At 47.5% G+C, this 14,163-nt stretch overlaps 1 protein-coding gene across 1 annotated transcript; it reads left to right on the forward strand.

Moving 5' to 3' along the window:
* Positions 1 to 344: 344 nt before the first annotated feature.
* Positions 345 to 13,652, forward strand: CTH (cystathionine gamma-lyase). Its single transcript, XM_073544781.1, has 12 exons — positions 345 to 651; positions 3,238 to 3,319; positions 4,490 to 4,585; positions 4,964 to 5,073; positions 5,867 to 5,998; positions 6,312 to 6,369; positions 7,514 to 7,591; positions 9,166 to 9,318; positions 10,388 to 10,509; positions 11,655 to 11,707; positions 12,802 to 12,940; positions 13,251 to 13,652. Exons 1-12 carry the CDS (start codon positions 475 to 477, stop codon positions 13,314 to 13,316), a joined length of 1,266 nt encoding a protein of 421 aa, XP_073400882.1. The 5' UTR covers positions 345 to 474; the 3' UTR covers positions 13,317 to 13,652.
* The last annotated feature ends 511 nt before the right edge of the window (positions 13,653 to 14,163 follow it).

Raw genomic sequence — 14,163 nt, forward strand, 5'->3', positions numbered from 1 at the left:
TTATTGTTACATTGTATCTCTTGTCCCACCCGCATTATTGTTACATTGTATCTCTTGTCCCCACCCGCATTATTGTTACATTGTATCTCTTGTCCCCACCCGCATTATTGTTACATTGTATCTCTTGTCCCACCCGCATTATTGTTACATTGTATCTCTTGTGAAGCGTGTTTGTTACATTGTATATCTTGTCCCACCCGCATTATTGTTACATTGTATCTCTTGTGTATCGTGTTTATTGTTACATTGTATCTCTTGAGTTTCCTCTTTCTTTCTCTTGTGTCTTTCCCTAGGTGATCAAAGACTGTGCACCCATTCATTGTGAGGCTGGTGACATCAGAGGACAGAGGGCCGTCACTCTCCTCCTCCAGTGATGATGGTGCTGACAACGCCTTCGTCCTCCACCAATGCCATGTAGCCAGATCTGGCTCATAAGGAGGGTTAAGCGCTGAGCCCACTGCCACAGCCAGCAACATGCAGGACCAGGAGGGCAAGCAGTGCCTCACACAGGGCTACCTGGGGGCATTTAAACACTTTGCCACTGAGGCAATCCACACAGGGCAGGAACCTGAGCAATGGACCTCTATGGCGGTGGTGCCCCCCATCTCCCTGTCCACCACCTTCAAGCAGCATAGTCCTGGAGAGCATGCGGTGAGTTTCATAACAATGAACACTCTTACAAGATTTCCTAAATAAATATATTATGCCTTCATCGTCGCAGCTAATTTCTACCAGTTGTGACCTGAAGCTGTAAACTTTCCTTTTACGTTCCGTGATCCCACAACTCATAAAATTGCCCTAGAATCGCTCCCTGTAGAGGATCATGAAGAGGTTCTGCAGCAGCGTCCTGCTGTGCTTTTGCACCACTCCTTTGTGTGCGGAGATCACCAGCAGGTTTCGCAGCTTTCTTGTCCATGACATGGGGGGTGCGGATGATGTAACATGACATGGACTCTGCTTAGTCACGGGATGTCAGCACTTTCCAGGAGCAGCGTTCATGGTGGAGATGTAGCTGCAGGATTTGGGATTTTGTCAGGAGTTGGGCATTCCCGACATTTGGTATATGGTGGGCTGGTACTGTATATGTCGCCATACCATCTTTCTTGCTATATAGAAAAGTGTAGCCTGCTTTACAATACTAAGGCATAAAGAAAAAACTTTTAACAATATGCGAAAAATGGTGAATCATGAAGCCGGTGAGACGCGGGCTTAGATTTTGCACCGCTGACTATAAAAGAGGTGACAGTGCTGTAAAATATCCAAAAGTTACCATTTTTTTAAATGTGACTATTTTTATGCAAAAAAAAAAAAAAAACTTTTCCAGAAGTTTTGATACATTCCCTCTCGAAGACTGAACCGATACCGAGTCCTGGTGCACACGGGAATATTGATGATCCACGCTGTAGTACGGCACAAATAACAACACTCCCGATTCCTTATTTCAGACAGAAAACTACATTTTGGGGTTTTCCGTAGTGTTAATATGGATTTCGCGTTCCCTGCAAGAAGCTTTCCTGCTATGGGAGAATACAGACGTCGGGAGCATTAGAGGCGCCATGTGCAGCTCCGCAGGGTGTCCGTCCGTCCGTCTGTGGATGTGAGGTCATCAGTTATTAAACATTTACACTGCGATGGCGCGATGCTGAATCCAATGCTATTTCCATCCCTGACAGACCCCTCCAGCCTCACTTATCACAGCCCCCGGCTGTCAATCACATCGCAGCTCTCACTTGGCCTCGGCCATTCCTGATAAATAATCCGCTGTGAAATCCTTCACGGTCATAAATAGCTGACTGTTTGCTTTATCTGTACTTGGAGATTTGCCCAAGGCTCTGACAAGTCAAAGTTTAACTTCTAGCACTGACATTGGTGACTGTTTTATGACGAGGTGACACCAGGTCAGGCGAAAGTGATCATTATCGCAGAGCGCCCCTTTACTGAATGAGGCCCTCGCCGGCGTCAGACGATCCCTGCAGCTCAGGCTCTTTTCACCCTACTAATATTAAAAGGGTAAACTACATCCGGCTGTCCCAAAAGCCAGAGGTCACACGGCATCGGTGGGACCCTAATCCTGGGAAACCAGGGGCTAATAATGAAGAATAATCCAAGACAACCCCTTCCAGAACGCAGCCCCTGGAGTGACCAGATAAATGCCCTCGGTCCTGCTCCTGGCACCATGAGTAAACAGGTGATATTGCCAGGAGAAATGTAGTATCACATGGAGGCCATTCAGGAGAATCAGCGGTGGCCAGTCCACCTGAACGGGAGCCATATGCACTTAGTGAGCCTCCATTCTGACTGATTCAGGGGGTCTCTGAGCAAGGGACCCCCTCTATCATGTGTAGCACAAGGATTACTTGCATAAATGCCCCTCATAGTAAAAAGAGCTAAAAAAAACCAAGTAAACAATAGTAACTAGTGATGCTCGGGTATGCACCAAGTATTACAGGTGCTTGGGTGACATGTTCAAGTCACCCGTGGCTGCACGTTTTGTGGCTGTTAGATACCTACAAAACATTCAGGGATTGTCCGTGTTTGTCAGGCAATCCCTGCATGTTTTATGGCTGTCTAACAGCTGCGAAACGTGCAGCCACCGGGATCTCAAACATGTCACTCGAGCGCCCGCGATACTGGGTGCGTACCCGATCACTGGCGATACTGGGTGCGTACCCGATCACCGGCAATACTGGGTGCGTACCCGATCACCGGCAATACTCAGTGTGTACCCAAGCATCCGCAATACTCGGTGCATATCCGATCACCAGCGATACTCAGTGCGTATCTGAGCACCCGCTATACTGGTTGCGTACCCGAGCACCCGCTATACTGGGTGTGTACCCAAGCACCCACTATACTGGGTGCATACCCGAGCACCCGCTATACTGGGTGCATACCCGAGCACCGGCTATACTGGGTGCATACCCGAGCACCCGCTATACTGGGTGCGTACCCGAGCAACCGCTATACTGGGTGCATACCCGAGCACCCGCGAAACTGGGTGCGTACCTGATCACCATCGATACTCGGTGCGTATCCGAGCACCCGCTATACTGGGTGCGTACCCGATCACCAGCGATACTCGGTGTGTGTCCGATCGCCCGCAATCCTCGGTTCGTATCTGATTGCCCGCGATACTCGGTACGTACCCGAGCACCCTAGGCAAACTGTAGTAATGTTCACTTACGCTCATCACTAATAGTAACAAATATTTCATTGTATTGATATTTTTTTTGTTAGGGTTACGAGTACAGCCGCAGCGGAAACCCGACAAGAAACTGTCTGGAGAAAGCTGTTGCCGCCCTCGATGGCGCCAAATACTGTAAGATTCCTGATAATGGTGGCTCAATTGTCTTCCCAATATTCATTTATTTTCTAGTCTTATTCAATGTAAAAATCACAACGCAAACGTTACTTCTCCAGCGCAGCTCCAGTGCGGCCTCCCTCCTCTTCATTGACACCACTCCATCGCTGCAGCGAACTCCTGGGCTCAGCCGCCAATCTCGGCACTAACACCAAAGCTCCATTTACTGCAAGCACCGATCAATTATAGAAAGTGCGTTCAGTGCTGTTTTACCTCCGTATTCACCGGCCAGCGGACAATGACGGGGAAGCAGCCGCCTCCGATACTCTCGCTCTTTCCCCATACAGCATCCTGTTATCGGCAGCACGAGTCCTGTTCACTCCTATAGGGTTACATTCCGGCGAGTGCTGAATCTCACCAACCAGTCATGCCCACACATTGCAGATGTCAATATTCGTGATTGAACGCTCTTACGAATGCTCATTTGCCAATTATTTTCTATGTAACGCACCATTAGCTCAGTGATCGGCTTGCTACGGCCGATTTTAACGCCCCCTCGCTAGTTGCCCCCACAGTGGCTTTAGCTGCCTCCAACCAGGCACCGCCTTACAGCGACTGTCCTGCACATTGCGACCCCCGTGAGCCAGTGACCGCAGCTTCCGTAGGTTTTTCTGGTTGGTCATAGTCAATTCTTCGGGGGGTTTTCCGGTTGAATAAGTGCTTTTATCACAGAGAAGCCTCCAAAATGCCAGCGTTATGTATTAATAGTCATCCATGGGAATGTCGGTGCGCTGTGCTACATATCGGCCGCTCCAGGGGTATGGCTCAGACATGGGGTGTCAGCAGTAGAAATCTGCATCAAATTACAGAAAACGACACATGGATGTAGCTTTACAAACCGCTGCCACAATCACTGGCTTTAGAGAGTTACTGTGATTGGCTGCAGGGGTCACAGGATGTCATCACCGCTGCAAGAAGTGGAGGCTGGCGGTGGACTCGGGAGCATTGCTGCTTTAATAGATTATTTTTTTCACATTCTGAACGTGTTGTAAAAATGTTTATTTCTCAGACAACTTCTTTAATTTTGTAAGACGGGGAAATATGTTATGTTTGATGTATTTTTGCAGCGTTGTCCTCGGTGGGTTTCGTTACTATTGATTTGATGGAATGACGTTTCTTTCCATCCAGGTTTGGCCTATGCGTCCGGTTTGGCGGCGACACTGAACGTTGCCCACCTGCTGAAAGCTGGAGATCAGATCATCTGCACCAGCGACGTGTACGGAGGTAACGGCTCAGGGCAACTTTCAGTAAAGCGCAATAATGGAGAAAGGGGGCCGAGATCAAACACCTGCCACAGAAGAGATGGGGAGAAGGATATAAGCAGCTTCCCGACCTCTGGCAGCAACCTATCTCTAGCTGAAGGGATCAGGCATGCTTACTTCCAATATGCCCCATCCTTCTTGCTCCCAACATTTGACCCAAGGGAAGAGTCTGGACACCCACTTATCCCTACAATGGTGGCGATTCAATGGGAATCTGTGGCTTTGGCCGACATCCATCTGATGTTTATGGGGACCTTCGCTATCAGGAGAACTGATTACGGGCGATCCTATATCCGGATAACATAAGATTAGTCACTCTTTAATTTGCATTTCCCGGCAGGTACAAACCGATATTTTAGGAACATTGCGGCAGAAATGGGCCTGAAGGTGACTTTCGTTGACTGCTCTGATCTGAAATGTTTGGAAGCCGCCATCACCTCAGATACCAAGGTAAGATGTCGTGACTCAGTACGACTCTCCGTGACTCATTGCCACACCTGGCCGGATGGGCTGCAGCGGTTCTAAGCCCAGGGGGAGGAATGAGGGAACGGGCACAGGGTGGATGTGTCCAGTGGGAACTTGCTGCCCCCGCGAGTCCAATTACTGATCTCACTGATGGGCAGTGGACATTTAGACCGCACGAGATGTTAAGCTTGGCGATTGTCTGCAGCGGTGATGTGTGCTGTAGTCGTGATATCACCACTGTAGCCAATACACTCAGACCAGAGGAGGGGAGCCGGCACTGGATCCGGGGAGGGCGAGTACGATCCGTGTTTGTTGTAATTATTTAGGAAGTACTACTGTATTATTTCTTTTTTTTTTATAAGGTGTAAAACCCCTTTAAGAAGTGCACATGTTGAACCCCTAGTCACAGAAGAAAATAATCTAGCCTCCAAAATTTTTGGCAGTAGCCACTCATCATTTACAGCCCGGTACACGATGGGCCGGCACAGCCCTGCCCTTTGGCGAAGCAGATGAAGTGCATGGCCACACCCCCACTGCACTTCCAGCTTAATTTGCATATGGCTGATATTCTAGATTTCTCCTGACTTTCCTCCAATAAAATAAAGTAGTTTAAAGTCATGTAGTCAGAAATTATATTTTGGAGCTGCTGAACCCCGGACATGTACGTCATATTGTAGGTGACCTGCAGGACGTACCACATAGGGGAAGGGATTAGGAAAAGCAGGAGCAAAGAATGATAGTGGAGTTACCCAATAACGGATTCTCTTTTGCCCCCAAGCTCATCTGGATTGAAACCCCAACGAACCCGACCCTAACGGTGATCGATATCCAAGGCTGCGCGGACATCATCCACAAGCACCGGGACGCCATCCTGGCCGTGGATAACACCTTCATGTCCGCCTATTTCCAGGTGATTGTCGCTAAGCAACAGTCATTACAATTTCAGTGGATACATTGACATTCCGAGTGGGCGGAGACAGAATTATTTGTAGCGAATCCATGGAATGTCTGATGTGACAAGAGACTGCCCACGTGAGGACACACGGGGTCTTCTTGTTGAGTTTTCAGACCAGAAACTGAGTGGAAACTCAAAGGTTTTGAGATCTGAAGAGTTTCCGCTCAGTTTCTGCTGCAAAACCTCATGTACATAAAGCTTAATGTGGTTTATTTGATATAATAAACATTGCAAATTCTTTTTTTCCCCCTCCCTTTCCATTTGCCAGCGGCCGTTGGCTCTAGGAGCGGATATCTGTATGTACTCAGCCACCAAATATATGAATGGTAAGCAAATCTGCTGCAATATGAAATATGGTAGTATCAGCTTTATCCACCAGGGGGCAGTGTGTGTGCATGATAAACCCATGTGTTCAGTTAGGGGCTTAATCATATGAGTTTTCCAAAACTGCAGAGAAAATGTCTTAATTAGGCTAAGTGCACACGTACCGGAACTCTCGCGGAAATTACCGCGAGAATTCCGGAATTCCAGTCCGCGGGAAAATCGCATTTTAAATTCCCGCGATTTTCCCGCGGAAAAACTAGCATTTTGCAAGCGTATTTAGCTTGCAAAATGCTAGCGTTTTCCAAGCGATCTGTAGCATCGCTTGGAGAACTGATTGACAGGTTGGTCACACTCATCAAACATAGTGTTTGACAAGTGTGACCAACTTTTTACTACTGAGGCCGCCTATGCAGCATCAGTAGTAAAAGATAGAATGTAAAAAAAAATAAAAAATGGTGTTATTCTCACCTTCCGACGTCCCGCGCATCCGTTCCCAGTAATCCTTTGCGAAAATGCCCGCGATGATGTCCGTTCTTGCGGGATCACGATGTCTCGCGGTAATTCGCGATCCCGCGAGAACGGACGCCATCGCGGGCATTTTCGCAAAGGATTACTGGGACCGGGAGCGTGGAGAGAGGCGGGAAGACTGCGCGGGACGTCGGAGGGTGAGAATAACAATATTTTTTATTTTTAAATTCTATTTTTTACAGGGATATGGTACCCAGAGCCTGGAGGACAGTCTCCACTCCTCCGGACCGTGGGTACCATCCGCAAATGTTCTGCTTACTTTTCGCATGGTGTGCACAGCCACATGCAGGAAGTAAGCGGAACAATGCATTCCTATGGGTGCGGGATTGCCGCGATTCCGCAAATTAATGAGCATGCTGCGGTTTTTACCGCGAAGCGATTCCGCCGCGGTAAAAACCGCAGCATTAGCACAGCATTGCGGAATCCCATAGGAATGCATGGGATGCTTATTTTTTGCGTTTTCGCGGCAAGATCGCGTGGTTAAAACCGCCGCGGAAACGCGAAAAAAACGCCACATGTGAACTCAGCCTTAAAAAAAAGTGTACTTTTGAGTATTATTTACCTTTCATTAAGAAAATGTATTGGCATTAATAACCTTTCATCCTCTTGGTATTTTAGGCCACAGTGATGTCGTCATGGGATTGGTTTCTGTGAACTGCGACAAATTGTATGAAAGGTTAAAGTATCTTCAGAACGGTGAGTGTAGATGAAATGAGGAGGTTTGATTACGAGGATTAGGATTGGAAACTTTGTTCCTGTTCTGGTAACTCTCTGATGCAGTTCATATAATCCGCCACTAGGGGAGCTAGAGATGAAAGGCAAAGTTGATCTATCCTGTAGTTGTGGCTGCAGGGGGAATAGTCCAGAAAGTTTTCCAATGCGATTTGGTAGGTGATCCGAAAATTGGGCTATATAAAAACCTGGAACAGCAAAATGCTTAATAAAGTGAGCAATCTCTGGACGTGATGTAGGAGAGGATCTCCCCATAAGGCCGGGGTCAGACTTCCGAGAAACTCGTTCGAGTCTTGCACGTCAATACCCGGCACTGTATTTCTATGCAGCTGAACACTCCGATCCTGAGTGCCCGCGGCAGTGCCGGGTATTGACGTGCTAGACTCGTCCGAGTTTCTCGCAAGTCTTACCCCGGCCTAATATGGAGCACCATGTGACTGCACACATATGTACTGCAAAGCCAAAAATACACGATGGGGCCGATTCATTAGAGTTGTGTGCCATTTTTTTCCTGTGCAATACAAATAGTTGCAAGGCTGAGTGCGTACGAGAATCAGGTTGATCATACAAATCACGCTCTGATCAGTGTGTGATCATGGGTTGATCAGATTCTCTCGGATGAAAAGATGGAGAAAAAAAAAATTCTCTATCTTCCCTATTGTGAAAATCGGACTTTACTCTGATGTCATCCGATTGCAGCTTGATGGTTTCCACTCTCTCACTGACTTGCATGGCTGAGGATCTGATCAAACTCGAGCAAGCAGTACATTTTTTTTTCTTCCCTTAGACTCTGTCCAAGGAAAGAAAAATCGGACATGTACACGGCCCCATAGACTAATAATAGTCCGAGTATGATTGGATATTTTGTCAGATTGCACTTGGACTGAAAATACAGTCGTCTGAACCTTCCCTTATGCTGTTTTTTTTTTTTCTTTTAAATTTCAAAATACAGTTTGTGTCTTTTTTGGAAGACAATGTTACTTTGATTTCGATTTGTTCCCGTTCACTATTACAGTTACCGTAATGTATAATTGGCGTCTTTTCAAAATGTTGCATTTTTTTCACAATTGTACTCCAGTACTTCTTATTCTATTTTTTTTTACTTTAAAATAGTGCAAAAATAACGTAAAAAAATAAAAATAAATAACGTAAAAAAATAAAAATAAAATCACCTTTGAGTTTACGACAATTCATCAAGCCTGTGCAGCCGTTTTGATGACTTTGGCACAAAAAGGAAAGACAATAAGAAATTCAATCACTCCGCCGTGCCCTGCTCCAACGTTTAGTTCTTTGCCAGTTCCCTTTCCTAGATCTCCTGCTCTGTGCAGATTTCAGTACTTTCCTAGTGATTGGGGTCTCTCTCACCCTATTCACATGTGGGGGGAAATCGTTTGCATGGATTTCGGTGCATGTTGTGGATTTTACATTTTTACCCGATTTTGTGGATTCCTAAAACGAATCGGCGTCTCACACTTTTGCTACAGATGTCAGATATCTGCGTTACAGATTGAGCCTCTGACCGGTGTTGTCTTTCACAGCTCTCGGCGCCATTCCTTCCCCGTTTGATTGCTATCTCTGTAACCGCGGCCTGAAGACTTTACCCCTCAGGATGAAGCAGCATTTCCATAATGCCATGGCTGTGGCCATGTTTCTGGAGAGAGATCCTCGTGTTGACAAAGTCTTGTTTCCAGGTAAAAGAACAGAGTCTGGTTCGGCTGACATCCCTGGGGGTCTAGAAGGGGTCTCATAGGGACGTTACCTACTGGGGGCTCTGTAGACGGGAGAACTCATGTGCATACCCTTTCCCACAGAGCAGTGAGTGCAGGACTCCGTTAATGAAATTTTCCATGTAAGTTCAGTGACCCGGAGTTTAGTTGCAAAGTTTTATGGCCTCCTATATCCAGCTAAGCTGCATGCCCAGACCCTGCCCGGCAAGGGACGCCCAGACCCTGCCCGGCATGGGACGCCCAGACCCTGCCCGGCATGGGACGCCCAGACCCTGCCCGGCATGGGACGCCCAGACCCTGCCCGGCATGGGACGCCCAGACCCTGCCCGGCATGGGACGCCCAGACCCTGCCCGGCATGGGACGCCCAGACCCTGCTCGGCATGGGACGCCCAGACCCTGCCCGGCATGGGACGCCCAGACCCTGCCCGGCATGGGACGCCCAGACCCTGCCCGGCATGGGAGGCCCAGACCCTGCCCGGTATGGGACGCCCAGACCCTGCCCGGCATGGGAGGCCCAGACCCTGCCCGGCATGGGACGCCCAGACCCTGCCCGGCATGGGACGCCCAGACCCTGCCCGGCATGGGAGGCCCAGACCCTGCCCGGCATGGGACGCCCAGACCCTGCCCGGCATGGGACGCCCAGATCCTGCCCGGCATGGGAGGCCCAGACCCTGCCCGGCATGGGACGCTCAGACCTTGCCCGGCATGGGACGCCAAACCCTGCCCGGTGGTGTGCCTGGTCCCTATAAGTCCGGATCAGACAGGTATGACAGCCATATCCTGTTTTGTAGCCCCGATCCTCATAAGGGAGCTGCACCCCAACTTTGGCTCCTGGTTGATTCTGGGGCGGCATGCCAGGAGCAAGACCGACCCTACCCAGGTTTTGGTGAATGGACACCATCGATCCCTCCAGGTTGGGGCCTGAGAACTTGCCATAGACCGTATACTGTGGATTCTGATTTTGTAGGATTCTGTTTTTTGTTTTTAAGCTCAGGACTTTAGGCTTCTAATGTTGTACTGGTTTTATTTCAGGGCTCCCGTCTCACCCGCAGTACGAGCTCACCAAGCGTCAGAGCACGGGCGTGCCGGGGATGATCACCTTCTACATTAAAGGCAGCCTGGAACACGCCAAGATCTTCCTGAAGAGCATAAAGGTAAATGTGGCCATAGATGTAAGGCATGAAACGCCAGCCTGGGAGCTTTTTTTTTTCTTTTTTTTCTTTTTATCACCATCCCTTTTTTTTCTGCCATCACATATCCACATGAGAGTTTGTTTTTTTTTTTGCGGGACATTTTGTGATTTTTAATGACTCCATTTTATTATAAAATATACTGAAAAATGGGAAGAAATTAAAATTGGGTAAAAATTCTACAAAAACCAGTGGTGGATTTATTAAGGGTTTTGTTTTTTCTTTCTTCAATATTCACTTTGCGGTAAAAATGACTTTAGAACTTTGCAATGTTTTTAGCTCTTAGAATATAGCGTCTGAAGCCAAAGGGTTTCCTGTTTTTCGTCTTCAGTCCGGGCTTTTTCTCTGTAGACGCTGCAGACTTTATTGGTGCCGTATTAAGGTCCATACGACTTTCTGATATATTTCTTTTTTCCTCTTCTTCTTTTGGATGGTGAAGTGTCCAAAAACTTAAATGTAATTTTCCCATTTTTTTCCCTTGGTTTCAGCATTTTCTTTGTAGGATACATGTTTTTCTGTGTTATTACTTTGCACACGACAATACCAAATATAATGAGTTACTTTTTTATTTTTTTTACATTTCTGGACAATAGATAATAAACTTTTAGAATTTTGTATATATTTTTTTTTATATATAATGTATATAAACTCCGCTATAGAAACCGGCAATCACTTTAACATTGCTGTCCATGGAGAGACTGACACTCCTACCCCTATCCACAACCGCTTAGAGGCTAAGGTCATGATTGACTGCAGCATATAAGGGGTTACACTGCTGCGATCGGAGCCTCGGGCACCGGCTGGGTAACGCGGCTGCTTACCGGCAGAGTAAGCACGGCGGAGGTCACCAGGGAGTACAGCGATTGTCCAGAACGATATAAGAGTGGAGCAGACGCCTTTATCCTGGGCTGCGTCTGGAATCACAGTGGTCACTTGTAAGAGTCTGAGCTGCAATACCAGACACCACCTATAGACACCGAGGGGCGCCATTTATGTGACCTATACTTTAGCTACAGTACTTGACTCGACCCTGCGGCTCCTAATCTGGAAATACTTGGCACCGTCTTATTATTTCCAATTGTAACCTCCTCTAATTTCTGACCCCACAGTTACTGGCACTTGCTGAAAGTCTTGGTGGATATGAAAGTCTGGCCGAGCATCCGTAAGTATTCCCGACACCGGCTCTCTATGGCCGTGATCTTCCGTCTGTGCTCAGTTATAGTTTTGCACCGGCTGATGAGCCGCCGATTGAAGACTTCCCACCTTTTGGGGACATTCCTTTTACGTAAATGCTGCGTTTGGCTCTTCTACGTTCTTTGTCTTCCTGTACATTAATGTCACAAATAAGCGGAGAGGAGTTGACAGAATGACATAGTAGTTCCAAACTTTCCTTTTCGACTTTGCGAAGGAGCTCACTGATGGAATTTTAGTTAACCCATTCTTCAGTCAGCTGTAGAAAGTGAAACGCAGAGGCTGTAGGAGACAAACGTTGCAACATTTTTCATGAAACCCAAATTCAAAACTGTTTTTTAGCCCCATATACATACATTTAATGGAAAAAAATGCCCCTAACTTCTCGATGGCCACCCTTACCGGTACAAAATCTGTAACTGGGCCCCCTCTTATTACGTGCCATTTCGAATGCCAGTATCCTCTTGTACAGTAGAGGGGTCTCCCAGATCTGACTCTCTGGGTCAGTGGGTCTATACACAAGGGGCCCTCGTATTCTTACCATATCAGTCACTTATGCTTCTCCCCTCTTGTAGTTGTGGATCCATCTTTTTGTGACTGAGTCATATAAGAGCATGGCCCCGCTCTGCCCCCAGGCTTGGAGTGAACTCCAGGGGCTGATTATTTTTGCAGCGGGGTTGCTCTTCTCTCTTTTCGCCTGATCTGAATTGGGGCATACAGATACACGGCGAGCTGCCAACACTCCAGCCCGGCGTTCTGCCAGCGGACACTGATCGGACACGTATGCCATAACTGCCGACCGACAAACAAATGCCACTAAAACTCCATGAAAACTTTTGCAAAAAATCTGATCTCTGCTTTTACGTTCAGCTTCGTGCAGAACTTTTTGTCAAGTTTTTAGTGACATTTTTTTATTTCCCCCTTTGCCAGCAGTTTAGGACTTTGGCTCCATCGGCAGATGCTACAATGTGCCGGGAGCGGGCGGACAGATGGGCTTGTAAGAGGCTCGTCTCATTCCAGCACTTTATGGCCCGTGTAATTCTTGCCTGTTCCTCCCCTGTCTAGCGCCATTATGACCCACGCCTCGGTGCCAGAGGAGGCACGAGCCGTCCTGAACATCAGCGACACGCTCATTCGCCTCTCCATAGGCTTAGAGGATGCAGAGGACATCATAGAGGACCTGGACCAAGCACTGCAGGCTGCGGTGAGTACAGCTGACCTCCCCCCACCCCAAAAACTAAAGGTTACCCCCTGGGGTGTTATACCAGAAGGCTGAGATCTGCAGCAATCCCATCATGTTCCCATCAGTGCAGACCTTACATATTGATTGAACTTTTACAGACACGGCGACATTGTGGGGGCTGGAACTTGCGATCGTCTGATATACTGTATTACGGTGTATAGGTGAAGCCCCCCATGCTGCACGCAGTCGTATACATGACGCCTGATTCTCCTGACGCCCCTCGCAGTGTGAGACTTGTGAATAACTCATCCTTTTCTCTCCTTTCTTGCAGCATCCGAATCTTACAAACCCGACCAAGGTGCAGGATTTGTTACAGCATCTGAAGTCCAACTGTTAAATCTTCATCCATTTTCCATTCCCGACCTGAGTGCCCAATAATAAAACCTGACAACAGTCTGTGACAACTCCGACCAGGCACATGGCACTTTCTAATTATTGTCAGTTTGATTCCTGCTGTAATTATACATTTTCTGGGTGTAATATTGGGCATTGTATTATTAGCCATTGTCCCTTTCTCACAGTTACAGAATATTCTGTTTTTCTCATCACCCTATAAGGTGTGGGGTCGGGGGTCCCGGATAATGTAGGGACGCCTCGTCACCTGGCTGGATCCCATGTGTCCGTACACTGGATTGTCTATGTCCTAACGTCAATAAATCCGGCGATATTTTTACATCCGCTTCTTGTTTCAGTTTTTCTTGCAGAAGTTTCAGTGATGTCGTGAACTGGCCCCTGCTGCTGTAGGGCCGGGTGGAGATTCCTGACGTTCTGTATCGCGCTCACTGTGATGGTTTCTGTTTGTGACTTTCCTCTCGGCGGCTCCAGACACTCTGTCTTCCGCCCGCAGATATTTCACCACTTGCTTCATTGTGTCTACAGCTGACTGCCCGGAATCTCACACGTTCGTCTTCTAGGAATTTGTGTCGATTGAGGAAAAAAGATTTTTTTTCTTTTTCAGCCGCATCGCTGTGGGTTTTTTTTATTCCGATGTTTTAGCCTAAATTAGCAGATGTAAAACGTTCACACAATTTTCCTCCGCCGGCACCCTGAGCCGCTTTTTGGATGAATCTGTCGTAAGGACACAATTTTATTAATGGATCCAATGCAATTATAATTTTTTCCAATTATTACTTATGTCAAATTTTGATGTATAAAGAAAAGACGGACGTCAAGTGAATGTGACG

Source organism: Dendrobates tinctorius, unplaced genomic scaffold (genome assembly GCF_039654945.1).
Source record: "Dendrobates tinctorius isolate UK_male_01 unplaced genomic scaffold, ASM3965494v1 ptg000138l, whole genome shotgun sequence".
Lineage (NCBI taxonomy): Eukaryota > Metazoa > Chordata > Amphibia > Anura > Dendrobatidae > Dendrobates > Dendrobates tinctorius.